Source organism: Agelaius phoeniceus, chromosome Z (assembly GCF_051311805.1).
Source record: "Agelaius phoeniceus isolate bAgePho1 chromosome Z, bAgePho1.hap1, whole genome shotgun sequence".
Lineage (NCBI taxonomy): Eukaryota > Metazoa > Chordata > Aves > Passeriformes > Icteridae > Agelaius > Agelaius phoeniceus.
The window spans coordinates 55,352,468-55,374,917 of record NC_135303.1 but is presented as its reverse complement, the minus strand read 5'-3'; the positions used below and the strand labels follow the sequence as shown (position 1 = coordinate 55,374,917).

The 22,450-nt window shown below is 37.1% G+C and overlaps 1 protein-coding gene across 1 annotated transcript; it reads right to left on the bottom strand.

The window, feature by feature from the left end:
* Positions 1-351: 351 nt before the first annotated feature.
* Positions 352-21,735, bottom strand: HSD17B3 (hydroxysteroid 17-beta dehydrogenase 3). Its single transcript, XM_077171409.1, is given in 10 exon segments — positions 352-575; positions 883-942; positions 2,667-2,748; positions 3,779-3,813; positions 5,883-5,910; positions 6,669-6,731; positions 7,203-7,320; positions 12,847-12,915; positions 19,429-19,473; positions 21,494-21,735. Coding segments are annotated over 10 exon segments (825 nt in total). The 5' UTR covers positions 21,648-21,735; the 3' UTR covers positions 352-404.
* Between the last annotated feature and the right edge of the window lie 715 nt (positions 21,736-22,450).

Here is a 22,450-nt window from a genome sequence, read left to right as displayed (position 1 = left end):
TTGTTAGCATGGTATCCAAGAAAATGATGTCTTTGTGATAGTACATTCAGGTTTTATGTCTTTCCTCTCCCCCACTAAAAACGTTTGAAATTGCTGGCCAATTTTTCTGAAGGAGTAGATGTCTTGGAAAATTCCTTAGCAAGGTCATGAAAACAGGCAGCTGGAGAGAGGATAAAGACTAACCAGACATGAAACTGAGCTCACTCAAGGCTCATAAGCAGAGAAAATCATACTATGCTGTAACCACTACGCTTTACTTGTGTATTCCTCTCTTCATATTTTACTGGTGCCATATTAGCTGTAGCAACCCATTGCCACTTTCTCATTTGATATCTGAGGTCTACAAAAAAGTGGAAAGAGCAGGCTGAGCCCAGACGGACTCAGCTGGAGTCTTTGGAAGACATTTACACACAACAAAATTCAATCAAAATTTTACAGGTGAAACATCCAAAAATCTCATCTCCAAAGGTGACATACTCCAGTGATTCACTAAGAAACTCTTCTTCTGTCTTTGTAATAACACCAGGGTTTTGGTACATTGTCATTGGAGCAGAAACACCATAAGGAATCACTATCTAAAATAAAAAAAAAAAATTATGACAACAGTGTAATGCCATATAATACTTACATAAGGCACTCTGCAGATTCCCATAGCATCTGACATATTTTGACCGATGTTTGCAATGGATTAGGGCACTATATGGAATCAGTGACAGTACTATGGTGAAATAAGGAAAAAAGCTGCGTATAGAGGGAGACAGAAATTCTGCAGAGTCACCCAGCAGTTCACTGACGACAGCTACACAGCACAGATTTAGACATCTCAAATATTCTTGAAGAATTTGCTAAAATGAAGGCTAATATAGCAAGATGCAGCAACACCTGTATGATATTTACCTTTGCCTTATACTCTGCTTGCAGTGGTTGTAGAATAATAAAAGCCTAGATAGAATATAACCAAACCAATAAAAGCCTAGATAGAATATAACCAAACCAAACAAAACAAACCATTAGTATAGGAAGCTCAGTGCTTTCACTATCCTCAGAAGTAAGTGTAAACATGTCCTTAACACAAATGGCCTAACATTGAACAATCTAAGGCCCAGGGCATTGGTGGAAAACACAAAAATGAAGTTTTCAAGATACAGTTTCTGCTGGTGCACCTGGGCGAGGCTGACTCTTTCTCTGCACCAGAAAAGATGGAACCTGGCACTGTCCTGAGCTGGACATCCAACAAGTGTTACTGCAGACTGCACTGGAAGCTTAGACACTTTTATGAAAAAGTAGAGTCCCACTTATTCTAGCTATTGTTTCATGTGGCTCTGTGCTCTGGATGATCCCTACTGTGCCAGTCAGACACTTGCACTTGTTGTTTCTTTTGCAATGAAAAGTGGAACAAAATGAAACTTGTGCCTTCAGTATTTACCTAGTAGCATAACCTGCAGATAAATGTTTCAAAGTCAAGTGTTTCTGAATTTGAAGAAAAGTTTTAGCTTCAATCTTTTAGATTTATTTTTTTCTCCACAGCATGAAGAGTATGCACATACTAACTTTGTGCAAATTTGAGTTTCTTTCAAGAGAGATTTTAGGAGTTAGATCTTTGAGAAATAGTCAGACACTTGATGAGGTTGAATTCCTCCTCTGTAATGAAAAATATAAAAGTCCTAGTAAAGAAAAAAAAAAAAAAAAGACTGTTTTCCAAACCCATCATTTGATAGTCTTAAAATTGTAACACCAACACTGTCATGATATTGCATGATATAATGCTGACAAGTAAAATAATTTCCCTCCAGAGGACTAAAAAAAAATGTTACAAAAGAGCTAACGAAAACAAACACCAAGCCAAAACAAAAGAAACCCCAAAGTTAAAAGATACTTGAGAATGAAAAAAGACAAGTCGACAACATAACATTACTAATGTACCATATCATTTGGAAATCATGTTAAGTAAACATTTTTAAGGATCTAAAATTATCTGGTTTGAATGAAGTTCAAATTTTGAGCAATGAGGGATTTATATAAAAGGAGAAAAAGGAAATAGAAAACTATATTTTCTTACCAAGAATAGCTCTTTTTTTTTTTTGGCCAATCTAAACTTTAGCTACATTTAAGAAAATATCATTAGAATTTTTCATTTGAAGGAAACCTGAGTTGATCAAGTTACTTTTGGAGTTTTACTCAAAATCATTCATTCCTCACTTCTGTGAGTTCATGAATTCAAATTCAGAGCAAAAATTTAGGCGAAATCTATGAAGTTAGGCAAGTCACCAGTCACCTACCAGAAATTTTATTCTTGGTTCCGTAAGCAAAACTTAGCACTTTTGTTTATCTACAATTTAAAATAAACAACAATTGTGTATCTACAATTTAAAATTTAGATAAATGAGCATAGTAAAATTCATCACTTTCCAGAATGAAGACAAATTGTGAGCACTGGTTTAATACTATTTAATCAAAGGCAAAATCATTCCAAGGATCAGATATACCCTGAGCTGACTTCATTTACAGTGTTTCACTCATTTTTGGTTGTTGGGTACTGCTAATTTACATTACTTCATTATTTCAATGGAGCAATGCTATTTATATTCTGATCATTTTTATACTGATATGATGCTTTGATAAACACTTAATGGGGATTTCTTCATAAAGCAATGTGAAAGATTTACCTTAGTAGCTGAGTACATTGTATATAATGGACAAGGGAAAGTACTCGAACCAGAGGACAGATTCAAAATTAGAACTTTCTGACTGAAATTTAATTTAAACAGTTACATTCTGTTTACAGTTTACAGGATTATAGTAAAAGTATAGTAGTATATTTCTGCATGAGCAGAAAACATTTTTTTCCCCAGAAGGCATAGGTGTCCTATTATACTGTCAAATGTGCCTTCAAAAGACCCCCTTTTTACAGTTTAGTTTGGTTTAAACCAGACAGGAGTAATGTCATAAGTGAAAATTGAATGCCTGCCACAATCAGAACCATGGGAACATTGTACACGCAATTGTACATCTAACAGAGAGAAAAGTCTGTCATCAGAGGAAAGATTTTATTCTCCTAAGTAATTGGCAGATCCCCTTTGCTCTTTAGCCAGCACATTCTTTTTCCTGCTGCATGGATCTGTTGGTTTAGCTTCCCCATTCACAACTCCCTGTACGCATCACTAAAACCCAATGCATTCAGCAACAACAAGGAAAAACAAAACAAAACAAAACGAAAATTAAACTAGAATTTTTTTTTTTTTTTTTGCCAAAACTAAAAGCATGTACTGGCCTCTAAAGTGCAGTATTTAACAATATTTTCTAGAAAATCCACCCAAAAAGCCAAACTTCTAGTTTAAGGACCCCACATCTAAAATACGCATAGTACAAAAAGAGGACAGAGATCCTAAATCACAGAGCTGAATTAAAGTCTCTGATTAGTAATATGGGTATTTCCAGAGCTTGAAAAGCATTATTCCAACCCAAACTACCATTCTTAGAAGAATAGATAATATATTCAAATGCTGTTTCTTGCTTTATTAGGCCCATCACATCCTATTCTATTTCTGCCACACATTTTTAACTGGGGACAGATACATATTTTGTTTTCTGCTCTGTTCTACAATTGACTGACAATTTGTGGGAGTTCCTATACATATAATCATACAGCAATAACAGAAGTAGAAGATATCTTACTGATTGATTGACTGTGAAGTTCAGAAGTTAATGAAAAACCTAACTACCACCAAAGGCATTGAAGGCAGAAGCTTAACACAGTTCAAAGTTATAGAAAAAATACTTTGCTTGCATCTGTTTCAAAACAATTCTTGTCAACTATATGACAAGTATTTGAAGAATTCTTTCCATTCCCCATCTTCCTGACAGCATTTTTGAACTGATTTTATTTTAATAACAAGTTTTTTCACTTGATCAAGCTATATATATACAGCTCAAATAGCTAAAATATGGCACATTCAACATTTTGGAAAATATTTTAGAAATGCTTGTGGCCTGAAAATCATCCGAGTTGTCAAAAAATTCCAAAAGTTAGCCTTCTAAGCAGTGAAAGTCTTATGTTTGTCCAAAGCTTTTCAACAGTTTCTGAATTTCATAATTCTTCAACATGGAATCATAACTGCAAGGAGAAAGTCAACTCCATGTTTTTTTTGCATTCTCAGTTCTGCCTCTAGCTGGATCAGAAATTGCAGAAAATCAGGAAAATATATAATTTTCTTCCTGCGACCAGAAAGAGCTTTAGGATCTTTTTTAGTGCTAATTCTTTTATTATTTTTTCATTCTTATTTTAGCAATAGACTTAATCATGAATCTGATTTTTAAAGTGAAATTAGATGCATTTTTCAGATAAGAAATCAGCTTTTCTTTGTGCTTTTGAAGGGTATTATTGATAGGAAACCTAAGTACCAGGAAGAAGTCATACTTACATTATGAATTGTGTCAGGACAGCAGTGTGACCTAACTTGTAAAGGCTTGTAGTGAAAAGTAGTGCAAGTTAATGGCGCAGTTTAATTGAATATTTGTTATTTCCTGATATTTTTTTCAGTAGGGTCATTGTGCTCAAGAGGATAGTAGGAGCAGTGTGGGGTTGACAAAGTCTGAAAACACAGTCAGTCACATCAGCTTGGATGAAGAGGAATTTCCAAATAAACATGGGAAAATGTCCTTCCTTTGCAGTGCTGAAAATCCCACTGGCATCTGTGGGAGCCAGGATACGTGGACCTCAGGCATTACACTGGGAGAAATGGTGAACGGGATCTAGCAGGAATCCAGACAGGGAGGAGAAAGGAAATCCAAAAAGATTTAAAGATTATTTGGACCTAACCATGAGGAATGTTGGTTAGGAGAATACTTTCTTCTCTGTAATTTGGAGGAAAGTGAATATACATGGAACACTGAAAAGGATGTGGTTGCAGCAGTGGGGTAAGCAATGCCCAGGCACTGCAAAAACAAAAGAGGTTGATTCTGAGATATAGGTAACGTGGGAAATGACAAAAAGAAAAACCTCCTGTATCCAGATCAAGAGGGCACAGAATGGCACATATATATAGCATTCAGATATTGCAGATATTTCTGTTCTTTTGACACAGAAATAGAATATATCCTATATCCTGGGAGCAGAAATGTCACAAAGCTACTTATAGAATTTGCTCCCACTGACTGGTATTACATGATTTATTATCTTAAGTCATTAGGCAGCAGTACAAATTTGGGATGTAAATTTTGAAAGCCAGAGAGGGACAAACATCTGCTGTTAATTTTCATGTCATTTTTAGAAAGACATGAAAGGCATGAAAGTCAAGGTTGAGATCTTCTGCTCGTGTTCATGTTAACATGCTGCTTGCAAACAGCAGAGCAATACAAATCTTAATCAGAGTTGAAAAGCATGAAATACTAAATGTTCTTGGAGGGGAAGGAGCCAACCAAAATTAGCACTAAGGGGTAACAATACAGAATCAGGAGACAGTTTCTGGAGTTTCTGTCCTGCATTGATACAACAACATGTTGGCAAAAGATAATTGTGACCAAAAAATGTACAGTGCTAAAATTCAAACTACAGATTTACCTGTCTTGAAAATTTTAATTCTGCTGGAAATCTCCCTGCATACCAAAACAAAAATGATTTGTGAAATGCTTTAGCTGTTTCAGCTGTAGTGCAAGGATGTGTTTCAACTGAGAAATTGTGTTAAGAATTTTCCAGTCAGTTCTGATCAAAATATTTCACAGGTAATAGAAACAGGTGAGTTCCTTAAATTAACACTGACTGTCCTGCTGAAAATCACTGATGAATTAAATTATAATACATAGAAAAGCTACTAATGTACTTTTTAATGAAATACATTACAGCCCCAGAACAGATAGGAAGGAGTCATATATCTACCTGGAACAGAAATAATATTGCAGTTGACAAGGTCCAGCAGGAAGAAACAAAACAGTAAACTCCTTAAGCAAGAGTTTGACGGAAACAGCCTGCCTGAAATTCTCCGATTTGGAAGAGAAGATGACACAAAAACTGAATGAATCCTGAGAGAGGTGCTAGGAAGATACACACTTAGAAATTCTGGCCTTTTCATTGCAAGTGATATAGAGGCAAATAACAATAAGGCAATGGAGTACTTGATCACATCCTTAATCCTGTCACTCAATTCAACCGCCGTAAATTAATTCCCCCACAAAGTAAACAGCATTTAAATGAGGTTTCTTTTTTCTTTCTTTTTTCTTTCTTTCTTTTCTTTTTTTTTTTAATTTTGTTTGTTTGTTTGTCTATTTCCACATACTTAAGCAATGTGTCTCAAAGAAACTAAGTTTTAATAACGCTAACAAGAACCCAATATTTTCAGCTGTGGCTGTGAATGGACTGGACCCCATTACACTACAAGCCAGCAGGGAGTCAGGGGGTTTGCTAATCCCTGTTCCAACCAGGTCAGCTGCACTCTCCCCTCTATCGCTGGATGCTTCCTGCAGTTTAGCTGAAAACTACCATTCTTCTTCTCTTTCAAGCTCTTCCAAGCATTAAACCCAAATCAAAATATGCTTCTTCAGGCCCAGCTCATTTCCAACCCAACTGAACAGTTAATACTTGCTTGTAGCAGGGGCAAAATCTGTGCCTTGTTCAATGAATTACCATTCCTCATTGTTACATTTGAAGATGAAATCTACAGAATAATCCTAATTCTTCTATGTTTGGCCCATTAAGGAAATGGCAAGGAAGAGGATTGTGAAGCATTCCAACATTGCTAATTAGTAAGGGAAAATACAATGTTAAGAATCAAATCTAGACAAAGTGCATAGTTCATCTAATTAAACAAAGTGCTTCTCTTCAAGACCCAGAAGATTGTTAACTACATGTGAGGAGAAACACTGTTTGGTGTTAAGTCCTGTTTTCACTGAGGTCACTGATACTGAGGAATGCTGTCTCTGGGAAACAGAAAAACAGACTGTTGCTAAAGCTGTTTGTGTATTGTTGCTGTTGTTTCATTTCTTTCACTATTAAAAGGTTGACTTTCTTTAAAATATAAAAATACCTTCCAAAACCCCATCTTTTCACTGTTGCTTCATAAGTCGTACCAGATAATGAGCCACAGGCTCATTATGTATATTTGATTTTAATCATTGGCTAACAAGTTGTTACAACACATCATTTATACAATGGTCTGTTAAATACACCACAGCCATAAAATACTTGTCAATTAACAGACCTTAATGACTGATCCAGAACAGCAGTATCCAAGTCCTTCAGATCTTTTTCAATGTTCTTGTACACTGAATTTTTAGTGAAATCAGCTTGTATAACCTTCACCTTTTGATCTGTGGCCAGCTCTTTAACTAAAGAAAAACCCAAAACCAAAGACCAACCAGCCAAGAAAACCTCAGTTCTCATCTACGGAGAAAGAGAGGGGAGCTGTAATAAGTAATGAGAGAAACAAGCAGATGTCTTGCTAAGTAATGTCCATCATACATCAAGCAATTGTTTCAACATTCTTACTCTAAGAAATAATACAACACAAGCATAACACTCTCACTCTACCCAGCTGTTTTCAGGAAAATGGCCTGGCAAATATAGGAAGGATTCAATCAATGGAGCTTTTCTTACATGACCTAAACAACATTAGGTCTTCTAAGAAGATCTTTAGTCCTTCAGTAAGGTAAAACAAAACAAATTCAGAAATAAGACACACAGGACTTCTTCCCCTTGTTATCATAATATTTATAGATGAACACTGTCAGCATATGTTAAACAAATGAATGTGGATGCCAGATCCCCTACACAAGCACAGCTTTGCAGAACAGTTTGAAATAATTTTGATGGATAAGATAAGCATTTTAACAAGTGGAACTTATCTTTTTACACAAGAGGAGGGGTAAACAAGGATGGATGTGATGCAGCATTTTCTGTATTTTTTTTTTAATTCCTTGACTATTTTAACATTTGCACTCTCATAGTCTGAACCTTTCTTGGGATTTTGCAGCACTGAAAGGCATTTTAGGGAGGCTATAGCTTAAATTTTACAAGGTCAATTAGAAGGGAAAGGGAAATGTGTGTGATTTTTCCGATGTCATTTCTATGCAGGAGGGGAGCCCAGCTCTACATTGCCATTTTTTTCAGCAGTTGATTTATTGCTGTTCATATTTTCAATGTAGTTTCATGAGGAAAAGAAGTAGAAACTCTTTATTTACTCATTTTTAAAGGCAAGGCTCTCCTTTAAAAGGGCTCAATAAGGTCTCCTCTAACTAGATGTTCACATTGTAAATTTTTGCTACTAAACCTGCTTTCAAGTTTTACGGGCAACCTGAAATCCAGATGAAGTTTGCTGAAAAAGTGACAGGCAAAGCTTGGAAATGTCAATAGAGTATCAGATTGCAGGCTCTCTGCAAGTGGCAGGAATTCAGGTGCACACTCATGGCAAAAATTGTGCATGGTTTTTGGCAAAATGTCTCTTGCTGGCCTGTATTCTGATTTTATCATACAGAAGACAGAGAGCATTGCCTTGAATAGGAATCAGACTTGCTGAATTATTACCCAGAAATTTTGTCTCATCCATTGGTGCTCATTCGCTAAGAAGAGGCCTTGTGCCAGCGCCTGTGGGAGAGCAAGAATGCAGAAAGCTGGCTTTGGGTCCAGCAGATCAATTTGCAACAAATCAGAACATCTGTTTGAGTGGAGGATGAGATAAACTTGCTCCCTTCCAGTTGTTCCTCTTTGCCCCTCAAAGCTCTTTGCAAACTGCAAGTTTTGACCACCTTACACTACTCAAGTAGTGAAGTCTGAGGAAACAGCAAGCACACTGACAGCAGACCTGAAATGTGTGCTGCATCTTGTGTGCAGTTTTAGAGGACATCTGTCTCCATGACAGAAGAAAGGAGGAAGGACTGCCCTTTTTCTTGCCCTCTTTCTAAGCTGCAGTTCTGTGTATGAAAGGGACAAAACATCCTTTGAACCTTCAACCTATAAAAGCAACTCTAGTGGCAAATGACCCCGTCATGGTCCCAGGCTGGGAGAATGGTGAAACTATAAATAAAAGGATATTGTGAGTGTAAATGCAGTGAGTGGGAAAGAACAGAGCAACAGCTGGAGCAGACACCTACAGTGACCTTCTGTTTGAAGAGCTCTATAAACAAAATGAGATGGTCTTAAAAAGTATAGTGATGTTGTGGCCATCCTTCTCGTGGGCAATCAGAAGGGCAGCCAAAACTAGAGCAACATAAAAATGAGGATCAAACAAGCCATTTGGACTTTCTCTGCAACTCCTTGTCTGTACAGAACTGTATGGCTGCAACCAGCACTGTCAGCCAACAAACAAGTACTCCAGATGGCTTTCCTCCATCTCTTATAAGAATAAACCAATATATTAAAAAACAATAAAACTCTCATGCTGACAAATGAATTACCCAGGGATAGCTCTTCAGAAAATTAAAGCAATTCTGCAAAGGAGAGAGCCAAAAAACAATTTCCAATGTTTCTTATGTCTCTCCCTCCCTATGACAGATTTATGATAGTCTTTGAAGATTCAAGGCATTACATCTCTGTTTAAAAGTCCTAAGTGTCCTAGAGTAAAAAGCCTAGCTTTTCAAACACCAGGACAGTTTATTGTCTTTTTTCTTCTTTAAATGTTTTTTTTTTTTTATTTTAAATAATGGAGTAAAAACTAATTTAAGGAAAATTAAAAGTGGAACCAAGTTGGCCAATTCAATGTGTTATAAGATGTATTTCTAAGACTTTTACATCTAACTTCTTCTGGCCTTAGACCACTTGGGAATTTGCTGTCAGATAGGATAATGTGCTGCTTTTTGAAATTTACTGAAAAGATAATAAATCAGAATGAAGTATGAAGTTGTTTAGGATATACAGCATTCCAGAATCACTCCCCTCCTATTTAGATAGTTTAGAGAGTTCCAAAGATGTTCTGAAAATCAGTGTAGCAAAATGAATGCCCAAGTGGCACAAGAACTGATCTTGAAAGGCCTTCTTGAAGTACTACAGCAACATTTGAATATAAAGAGAGAAGCACTAAATCTTAGGTGGTGTTCATATTCAGTGGAAATTTACAGATAGGAGAGTAAATTGAAGAGTTTACCTTAAGGGACCAGCAAGACACAACAGACAGTTTTAAATATCCTTTTAGTATGCAGAAAGGCTTGGGAGATGAGTTGTTTTATGCTAGTCAGTGAACTCACTATGTTACCTGCTTATTTCTTGGAGCAGGCAGGACAAGAGGCAGAGGACACAGCAGAGCAGATTGGAAACTCAGCCTATAGCAGGGAGGACAGCTGAATGAATTAGCATCTTAACAGGTCTTTGTGGGAGTAAGGTATATTTTGTCCTGGGCTGTGTGGGTTCCTTTTTTATTCACTACTTAATTCTATATTAGCAGACATAATTTCTGTATCGTTTCCTGCATCACCAAATCCAAATTCATTAACTGTGTTCTCTGCTAATCTAAAGTGCTACAGCTGTATTTTTATTGTATCTGAGGACAACATACCTTATTTTTCATTTTAAAAATACTTGTTTCTACTAAAAAACCACAAAAGCAAACAAACAAAAAACCAACGACAACAACAAAAAAACCCACAAACCAACCCCAAAACAACCAATCAGAACAAATAAAAAAATAAAATCCCTACCAAACTCTACAAACCCCAACCACGTTTGTGCTGAGGAATTTTCTATCTTGCAGAAGTGGATTTTTTTTGTTTGTTTGTTTATTTGGCTTTAACAACAGTATGGTACAGATCCTGAACATATGAATGGATCCTAAGGGAGTATTTTGCAAACAGGACCTAGCTCTGCCTGTACAGCTTGCTCAGGAAATACAAGCAGAAGAAATGAAACAGGACTGCAGTTAGTAGCATTCCATAATTTCTAATCCCCTGGTATTGTGGCTTGATCAATGTTTCACAACCACAGTACTGAATGTGTTAAATGAGCAGTATACCTGTGCTAGTGATTCTGTCTGCCCTCTATAACACCTACTTTGGTATTTTTTATCTCATTTTAAAAGAGCTTTCCAGTCTGAATGAGTGGAAATCTGGTTTTCAATTCCAGTGTGTCTTTGGAGAAATGTTTTTCTTACTGTGGATTTCTGCCGGCTCCAGCTCTGAGTGCTGTTCTCAGGCACACCTGTGGCCCACAGAACTTGGAAAGCCAAACATTGAGATGTCTGTAATTACCCACAGTTTAGACTCCTTTAATTTATAGCACTCAGTATCCAAACAGAAGTGGCAGTATAATTAGGTAAATAATACAATCAGTTCGAAAATGGAGCAAGTCTTTTCAATACAATGTCCAATGGACGGCAAAAAGGTATTGTGTAGATATTTAAAAAAAAGGAAACAAGAGTAATGTGTCCAGAGTTCCCTGCTGGTTTTAGTGCCTCCACATCAGATACTCTATACTTTTCATTGCTGTATTTTTCTCTCTTTCCTTTTGTTCGTGCCATCTATCTGTTATTAAGATACTAATTTCCAACCTGACACAATAAATAACAGATGACTCACTCTGGACTTCAGCTAAAACCTGCTGAAAACAATTGAAATACTTCACTGGGATTTGTCACCTATTTCAGCAAGTTGTGGGAAAGGCTTTGACCACAACCAGGTGGAACAGTGTGTAAACCTCATCAGTGTAGCCTGACTTCGGGGGTCACACAACACACCTCCCCACACCTTGGATCACATGGATAACACTGCTGCTGTCAGTGAAGCTTGAAGCTGTCACTGAGCAATTGAAAAGCCATGGATGTGTGCAGAAGGTGTAGGAGTGTTTGCAGAACAGGCAAGTCCTTCATTGCATGCTGCTACACAGTGCAGTGCAGTATGGCCTCAGTCAGGAAGGTGTCCAGTGGGTGGCCTTGTACTCAGTCAAAGTGTGGAAGAATTTACAGCTTTCCTCGTCAGATACCCCTTGCTTTCCAAGGGAAAACAAGCCTATCCAGCCCCACAAAAAAAAAAAAAAAAAAAAAAAAAAGAGAGAGAGAGGCACGTTGAATAGAAAATTTCTGGGTCCATTCCTTGATTTTGGTAGCTGCAGGAGTCTGCCACATCCCTGACAGATGTGCTGCTCTCTTAGTTAAGTACCCTGGACCTGATGATACTCTGCTGGACTCAGCTGCTAAGCCTTCTTAAGGGAAAGTCTTTCCAACTTGTATGGATATAGTCTTGGGTTGACACATACTTTTAAACATGTAAATCAAGGAATTTGCTGGATAGAAGCCATGTATAGAAAAAGAGACAGTGGAAAGAATGATTTTCATTCTAGCAATCTGTAAAGTTAATGGAGGATAAAAACTCATTTGACTCCTAAATAAATTCTAACTGTCAATCTTAAAGTATTTATACAAGACATTCACCAGGATTAATGGTTAATTTCCTTTGAAGAAAAGAAAGGGAACATTAATTCTAAAGGCACTCTATTTAACTGTTTCATCAAGAGCCAAATGTAATTTGAAAGCCTCAAAAAACCAACCAACCAACACACCAACCAACCAAAAAACAAACCTGGCACTTTGATTTTGTTTTTAGTCCTCCTCTGCACTGTTCCAAGAACTACTTTAAAGGTAACCTATTTATCTGTATTTACAGATTTTTGAGGGCAGATAAAGGCAGTAAAGAACACATATTCACTTTTTTTTAGCCCATTACACTCTTTGAAAGTAAGCATATATTTTTAGAGTGATCCATGTCTAGAAGAGCTCAAGGGACAGAGTAATATAAAAATGCTCTTAGTATTGGAGAAATACTTGGAGGTACAGCTGTAGCAATATCCAGCACCCTGCTGTGTTAGATAACAAGGGAAAAGACTTGCAGATCCCTGTAAAGCCAGCCTGGTAAATGGGAGGATAATTTTGAGACAAATGCTCACCAAATTCAGTTTTTCAAAAGTTCTTATCATCACTATAGTTAATCCACTTCTTGCCAGGTACAAGAGAGGAATATAAAATTGTTAAGAAATAGTAAGGCGACAAGGATCTTTCCATTTTTTTACAGTTTTGCAAAAACAGTAATAATGAATTTTGAAATTGTTTTCATTCACCTGTCACTTACCTAATGGATAAACAAGAGAAGTTAAAACCAGGCCAAAAAATAATCAGTCTTCTAGAGACTTCCAGAATATTTCCTTCACTGCATAATTTTGGACCTTTACAAGAAAAATATAGTGGACAACAATCAAATCCCAATAATATGAAAAATAAAAATAATGTGAGCCAACTTCAAATAAATGAAAGTCTACAGGGAGTGAAAATCACATGGAATTTCTCAGAAATACATTTTTATTTTTATTTTTATTTTTATTTTTATTTTTATTTTTATTTTTATTTTTATTTTTATTTTTATTTTTATTTTTATTTTGGAGCCTAGTCATGTTGCTGGCTTTCCAGTCATTTCATAGCATCACCTTCCATCATTATATTTTTTTCCTGAGGAACTACATTAAGCCCATTGAAATGAAGGCCCAACAGTAGAAAAGATTTGGACCTTAATAATTTTCACTGAATATAAATTAGATCTGATCCAGGTTTGATGGATAAATTTTAACTGGTTTTTTTTTCTTATTTTTTAATTAGATGCAAATTTAAAGAACTAAATATTCAAAAATCAAAGGAAAAAAGGTGAATTATAGACATAAATACTCAAAATAGAGTCACAAAAATGTACATCCACAAAGACGTTTGCAATAGCTGTAATTCTATAGCTGCAAACGCTATTTAATGTAACGATCCATTTATGATCAGTTTCATGTAACCATGTGCAGAACAAACATAGAATGGTTTTCTCCTGATTTTCTGAGGCCCCCCATTCCCATCAGATTTTTAGGCAAAGTCAGAGAAAGGGCCATGGCCTCATTTTTGGAAATTAAGTTATTAACAATTGTCAGCTGAGCTGAGTGTATAAAGAAAGATAAAACTAAAACTAGAAAAATGCCTGTGAGAGAAAGAAGAAAGAGAGCTAAATTAGCCATCACAAAGCATAAAGCTTGTATTATCTGAAAGAATCTTCTGATTTGCTTAGAAGAAGAAATGATTGCCAAGGACCATCCACTGAAGATCCATTCATTTCTATAGCTGACTCACTGCAACACTTTCTTCTTAAACTATTTGAGGAAACAGTTTGTCCCGTTGGGTATGATGAGACAATGCAGAGAATGTTAAGAAATAAGGACCTTTGCTCAAAAATTTTCTCCATCAAGAGTACAAGGGGCTATTGCCCTGCTAAAGGCATCAGCCACAACCATTTGCATTTTCAGCCTTTCTCACAATTCTGTCTTGTGTAGATCCTCTAACATAATTGATCAGGGCTCCAAAAGCATCTGCACCTTGGGTGTTTGGGTTTTCAGAAATCTGCTTTAAGTACTCCACTTGAAGCTCTCCAGTAGAGAACTATAATTGCCTACATATTGGTCGATTTTCCATTGTCTGTAAGGAATTTGACTCAAGGCATTTTCAGTCAGAGATATGGTCTCTGTTTCCAGTGTCCCTCCAGTTGCTCCCTTCTGTCATTTGGGGGTGTTTGCACAGGGATTGTTTAGACTTTTGCATCTTCAGACCCAAGACAAATTGCCAGTCATGTAATACACAAAATAAAAAAAGTTCTGCTTCACTTGGCTTCTCAGTATCACACATTTTTCACTGTATGTCATTTGACAGAAAATCCCCTCCTAAAATCTAACTATAAAATGATTCTTACTGCTAAGGTTGCATTGTATTTCACCTAAAAGCTCATATTTAGAGCAACCTTATGAAAGTGTTACCTATCAGGTGAGAGGAACCTCTCTTGTTGCTGTGCACCATTCTAACCAGAAGTCAAGGCAAAGGAGTCTCTAGTCTCTTTTGATTAGTCTCTGACTAGTCTCTTTTGCTTCCTCATCCACATAGAAAATGTGTATCCTTTCCAGAAACAGGTTTTGTAGGACACTGTAATTACCATGAGATACAAACGGACCCTCGAGCAAACAAAACTAAGTGTGGTTAGAATTCCCTGGCCATCTGCAGGAAAGGTTAAACCTGGCTTAATATTTCAAATGATGGTAACTTTTAGTGTTGATGTCTTTAGCACAAAGAATTTTCCTAATATACAAAGGCTTTGACGTTAAAGAATGGTGTTTCCCTTCACAGTAAAGAATTAGCACTGGCTCCCAGCCAGTGTGTAATGGGAAGCTGCATATGTTAGGAAATCCTGACTCCCAGTGGCAAAGGACTAAAATGCTTCTGAGACTCGGTCTGCCTAAATGTAAGAACATTATTAACAACACCAGCCATAAAGAATCATGACAACTAAGCATTTAGAAATAGGGCTAATGATAAAGAAAATTCAAGCACACTGGGATCTCAAAAATGCATGATTAAAAGTTCAAATCTACATTAAATAATTATTACATCCCTCTGCATTTTCTAGCATGTGTTTACAGCTCAGTCTGAATTGATTTTTTAAACAATAAAGCTCTGTGAAAGGCGAGATAGGTTTTAAATTCAAACCATGACTTCTTCTGCATGTGACTGCTACATTTACCTTGACAAATTCCTTATATTCTACATGAGTTATTAGATATAATAATTTAAAATCCTTATTAATGCTTTGTGGAATCTGTAGTTGCCTACAGTAATCTTCAACTTCCTAGAGAAGAGGCTGATATGATCCATGTTTCACCTTTTGTCTTTCTTTAACTGGGATTCAGAACTGCAGGGTCCCTATGAATCAAAAAGTCATTCATTCTGATTCAAAAATTTCAACCCTGGTTTTGTTCCAGCAGACCAGAACTGAGATGACAGAGTAGGATGATCTAGTAATTCTTCTGCTAGCTCTGCATGATCTGTGTAATGCAAGGACAATAGTAGTACTTCCAGGAATAAATCCAAGATCTAGTGGAGAAAATAGAATACTTTCCAGCCAGGACAGAAAAACTCAGATCATATTTAAGAGGTGTCATACTGCTGGTAATACTACACAGAATTTCAGGACAAGAAACAAATATTTAAGATTTAAGAAGCTGTTAAATCAGGAAATTAATGAATTTTAAATGAATATGGTCTGTCTCAAAATGGTCTTCTGAAACACTGGTTGAACACAAGCACTGGCTTAACTTATAAGAGAATGATGAACTATTAACAGTAGCAAGAATGGTGACCACATGAGCCAAAACACACCCTGCTTATGCCCTGACATCACATGAGAAGTGTAAAGAGGTCAAGCCATAAATCTCAGAATATGCCATGGCCTTGTCCATAAACCCAGTATGTCTGAGGTGCTACGTCAGTAACAGGTGATAAAGCACATCTGTAGTTACTACACCACAAAAGCAGAACAAACAATACTACATCAGTACCTGAAATGCTAATCCTTGAGTAGAGATGTGACAGACTAGCAGCAGACTCACAGATGACTTACTTTTGTTTCTTCTTGGAAGTCTGGAGAGTTTAAACCTTACCAGCCCAAGAACTCATGGACCAAGTGGAACAGAAGCCTGGCTTTTCAAGTACATACAGCAAACTAGATACAAAATTACAGTATTCTGACATCACAGCAGTCTGTTAAAAGGTCAGGATCTTCATCTTCAAGAAGATCAGTCATTCAAAACAACTGATCTACTCAAAATACATGTAGAGCCTTCAGGGAAGCCTGGATATTCATTCTGAAGAGGATAAACTTGAGTTCCACATCTGCTTGCCTCTCAAACAAGCTTGTGAAACAAAAGGTCTGTGTCCTGGCATCAACAATGTAGTGTTCTGAGACCTCACGGCTGCCAGGTTCTTCATACAGCCCCAGGCAGCTTTTGAGCTTAAGAGACTTTGCAGAGTCCTGTATCTAGGCATAAATCCTGGAAAGAGGAGTATGGAACCTGTAGATACTGTAATCTCTCTCTGGACCTCTGCCTGCTGAGTTTTATCCAATGAACCACCCACTGGGATCTCTCTACATAAAACTAAACACAGGAAACCACATTCCACTAGCCTTCCAAAACACAAAACCAGCTCTCCTAAGAATCCTGTAGCATATGCTACCAAGTCCTTAAATTAGTTGTGACCCATGCCTGAGCTGAGGGCATCAGAAAGAAATTCATCACTTGACATCAGAACTCAAACTCTATAAGACTGTGCCTTCACATCAGCAACAAGGCTTGCCTCTCAAACAAGCTTGTGAAACAAAAGGTCTGTGTCCTGGCATCAACAATGTAGTGTTCTGAGACCTCACGGCTGCCAGGTTCTTCATACAGCCCCAGGCAGCTTTTGAGCTTAAGAGACTTTGCAGAGTCCTGTATCTAGGCATAAATCCTGGAAAGAGGAGTATGGAACCTGTAGATACTGTAATCTCTCTCTGGACCTCTGCCTGCTGAGTTTTATCCAATGAACCACCCACTGGGATCTCTCTACATAAAACTAAACACAGGAAACCACATTCCACTAGCCTTCCAAAACACAAAACCAGCTCTCCTAAGAATCCTGTAGCATATGCTACCAAGTCCTTAAATTAGTTGTGACCCATGCCTGAGCTGAGGGCATCAGAAAGAAATTCATCACTTGACATCAGAACTCAAACTCTATAAGACTGTGCCTTCACATCAGCAACAAGGCTTGCCTTCACATCAGCACACAATGCCAGAGGAACCTACACCAGAATAATATCAGAGAATTTTGTATCCTGACATCAGAGCAGCAAGGCAGCAGTGCTGAGCCAGAGCCTCTGAAGACACACAAATATTAAAACAGCAGGACCAGATTTATTTATCTACAAGCCACACACAAGTGTGTGCTTCTACTTCAGCCAGCAAGATGATGTGCCAAACTATGAGTTCATGTGGTGTGGGCTTGGGATCTATCCCACAGAGCAGTAGCTGAGCACAGCTTCAATCAAAGGGACCACCTGGAGAGGATGGTACATCTCAGCATGGAGAAAGATGACTTTCAGTCATCCCACAAATGCCAAAAATAATGAACAAATGTTCCACAGAATCTATCCAGCTCTAGCCAAGTTTAAAAAAAGGACAGCGGTGGGTTTACTTTTTCTTATGGCATAATGCAGCCATTCACATGTTATAGCTGGCCATTTAATGGGATTTATTCTTGCATAACCCATACAGCCCAAACAAAGCAGAACAGTGACAAGCTCCAATCTAGACATTCACAGATTCTTGCAGCCTTCACATGGATAAAATATCACACAGAAAATTAGTTCAGCTGCATAAACAGAGGACTTCACCCAGAGACATGATAAAAATGTTTAGGCATTTTTGATACCTGCTCTCCCTGTATTGATCCCATCCCATTCCCCTTGACCTATGTATTCATCAGACCCATCCCATTTACTAATTAATACTGCAACTTAGTGAGTAGACAGGAAATAGCATTTTCCCTTCTCTCATATGGGTTTTTTTCACAACTATGCCAAATGTTAAACTCTAATACCTGCTATTTGTCTCTAATATCTGGTATTTGTCTTTGAGTGTTCTACATTCAATGCTCTTTCAAAAGTAGTTATTGTATTGCCATTCCCAGCAATGGCAGTCATAAGGTATCTAGGTGTTTAAACAATGCATAATGAAAAGACTAGCGCAGAAATCTTCTAAATCAATTCAAATTTTTTCTTTTCCTGTGAAATACATTTTATAATCTATGAGCAGAAGGCATCACATCTAAGCTCTTGCATGTTACAGGATGTTCTTTGCCACCCAGTCACCTCAGCCCTGAAGACAGCAACTCTTGATTCGTTGCTGTTTAGCTTCTAGAAAGGGAGACACTTTAGAAAGAAGACACCAAGAAGAAAATGTACTGCTCAGTCACAATCAATAATAGCAGGGCTGGTACAACACAATACAAGGCCAGCCTGCCCTCAGTGCTGGCCACCATGGGTTAATGGAAGGTACTGCTGCAGTGACTCTGCACAGCAGCAGCTACAGGGACAGCACAAAGGTCTTCCTCCTGCAGCCTCCTAGAGCTCCTGATTCTGAATTAAACCATTAGGATTACTTATACTTTCCATAACTTGTAGTTTATATTAATTTATACAAGTTTCTCCCTTATTGGATATTTCAGATAAAACTTTCAATATGTGTTTGCAAGTGTAAAGGCTACAAAATTGCATTTTGTGTGTTAAGACTGGACCAGCTCATTGCAGATTAGCTGTGAAACTGGGAGAAAAGGGACAATTTAGGAGACCTCCTTTTCTGGACAGACAATAGGCCCTCTTTTGAATCACTCATTTTAGTTCCCTGGTTTGATGAGACCACTGAGGCGCAAATGACCTTCCTCTGAAATGCACCACTGGTTTCCTTTCAGAATCTGATTAAAGCTATTCTGGTTATACATGAGAGAAAGATTAGGACCATGTTTGTCACAGTAGCTTTGAATTCTAGAATAATTTTACTAATTTGAAGACACTGATGGAGGGATAGCAATTGTAATTTTGTTAAGGTAAAATGAAAGGTAGGTAATCTATTTTACCCAAAGGAATATGCTTTTCCAATCCCATCTCTTGCTCCTGTGACCACTGGAGAAAGCAAAAATGATACAGATTACATTTGGATCTCTGAATTTGTGAATTGTTCAATCCTCATCATCTGCATTTCCTGAATGATACAACCTAAATGTCTCAACTGAAGAATAGAACCAGTCTTCTAGTATTTTTTCCTTGTGACCAATGCATCTTAGTTTATTCAGCACTTTCTGTCATTAAAGCAAATCTCTCCCCAAGGTAGTCCATGTGGTAGAGGAGGTAGCTATTACTCTCATTTTCAGTTATGTCCATAAGCAACAAGTCAATTGTTGAAGAGCTGGCAGAATTTTCTTCCATGTATGTATTTTCACAAGTTCTGTTTTGCAAGCTTTGAATTTATATGCTGGTGGCAGAATGGTAGGAGATAAAGACCACCTGAAACTGATACAACAATTTCTCATACAAGATTTCTGTCTGTAAGGAAAGATCACATCAAACTTGCCACCACCTATAAAATGCTCTTCCTTCAGAGCTGTACTACTGAGTTTACTTTTGGATTTAGTCTTAGTATGAAAATAAACAAATCCTGGCATTTGTAAAGTACCCTGAACTTTAAACACTATGCATATAAATAAAAAGAGGAACTATAAACATAGAGAAGAAATAACCAAAGCAGTTCCAAGGTAAACCTGGTAAGTTTTAGAGCAAATGAAAAACTAGTCAATATAAAAAAATGTGGATTAAGGACTTTTGTGTTGACAGAGACACAGAAAGCAAAGTGGTTTTGAATGGTTAGGTGTTGCCAACAGAAGAACAATTACTCTCTGATTTCACAGGGAAATGAGATCCCAGTAAAGAAGCGGTGGGTATTAAGTTTCCTAACAGACCTGTAGATGAAAAGTGAAGAGTCTGTTGAGAAACAAGCTTCCACATGCCAATTTTAATTTTCATGATTATCAGAATCTCAGGTGCCACATGACAACACAAATTATCTGAGTCTTATGAATTTTACTGGGGCCAGAAGACTTTGTTTATAGAAACACAGCATAAAGGTTCATTGAAAGAAAGAAGTCTTCCAACCCTAAGTGAAAAGAAAGATTCTACACAGCAAATTCCACATGCTGTTCCTCATCTCATACACAGAAGGGAGCTCTTTGCCTCACTTAAGTCAAAATGAGACCTATGCACTGCCATAGAAGTGTGTGGTATTCAGGCAGGTCTTCTACAGGAATTGATTTATTTTATTAATCCACTAGAAGATGTGGTAGTTAAACATATATTTAATAGTTAATTATATATTTAATTGATGTATTTTATATATTTAATAATTTTGTATATTTTGTCCCATCAATTCTAATGCAGGAAAAAGGAATCAAACACAAGTCTACTGTTCAGGTAATTTTTTAACAACAAGCTGCCATCAGCAACATTGGCAGCCAAGGAACCCAGGAGCTGTTCATCCCTGCTTTATACTGATCGTCTAACGAGCTTAAGAAACACATGAATAATCAATAGGAAGAAGCAGATGCTTGTTAAACTCTGTGTTATTCTACAAGAAAGCATACTATCTTAGAAAACACTGCCAACATGCAGCTTTGGAAGATTTTAGACTAAAGTAAATTTAGTTCATTAATGGTATCATTAAGGATAGGTCAGCAATTTGGAAAAGAATACACTGGAACAACATCAGCAGGAACAAGAAAAGTTGCTTTGAAAACTGGAGCACATATGCTAGACATAAACTAGCATCTTCACATACCAGAAAACTGAGGATCTGGGCAATGCCACTAAAATAAAAGCATTTGCAGCAGAGAGAAAACAGCAGAAGTAGCAACAGGGAAAGAATTCACATCTACACACCAGGGTGTGAGCTGTTACCAGTCTGACCAGTTTTCTATTCTCCCCAAGTACACAAAACCTTCAAGTTCATAAACCCAAAGCAAACCATACATATCAGAAACTGTGTTTCATCCTGAAGGAACAAGGTAACGAAATACAAGGAAAACCATTCCTGATTAGTGATGTAACAATCCACCACCCAATTACAAGCGGAAAGTGAAGCAATTTCCTTTACCTGCCCATTCTCCCATTGACTGAAAGAAAATCTAAGGCAAAGAACTTCAGACATATGGAAAAAGGTCTCACATGAATCTGATGCATTTTATCAGAGTACAGAAACAGATCAGAGCCCCAGCAAGACTGAGTAGCTGATGCTGGAACACTTCCATGGTGAGAGAAGGTAGTGAGCTTGTATGAATCAGACATTCTCTGCATGGAAAATGCCTCCTTCCAGCCCATTGTTAGTCTCTGAGCCTTGGAAGAGAATTTAGAGGACGAATCTAGTCACATGATTTCATTTTCCAGGAAATGTCCAGGATTTAGATTAGCATAACATCACTACATTACACCCACATTTGTAAACTATTGAGAAAATCCAAAGTAAACAGTGATTTCTGATGTTGGCCTCAGGAGAAAGGTTTCACTTCTTTTCTGGAAACTACATAAACCCAAAAAATTAATTGTATTGTCATTGTTTACCATTCATAGAGACCAGAGATGTATCCAAAACAAACCCTTAAAAAAGAATACCCCAAACAGAGATCAACACTACTTCTTACAGTGAAGAGTTAAATTGTGGTCCAGACATTTCCAGGACAAATTCACACTAGAACCAGAAAAAAAGATTTATCGTGTTACATTACTGACACCTTCAGATAGAAACACACAATTGTGCAGATGCTTTACAAGACAATGTCTGAATCACAAGGAAGGTTATCTGTAACAAGATAAAAAATCATTACTGTCTTAGCTTAACAACAACCCAGTTTCCTCACACTAAAGCAGTCTTCATTTTCCTCTCAGGGCTCACCTCATAAGTAAGCCAGACCAAACAAATAAAAAAGGTTTGAATATTACATTTACAAAAGTATTTACAATCAATCACGAATAACCCAAAAAATTACTCACTGTTCAAGGAATACTTTAAATTTGAAGAGGTATCACTATTTTCTACATGTAAAAAATAATGCTG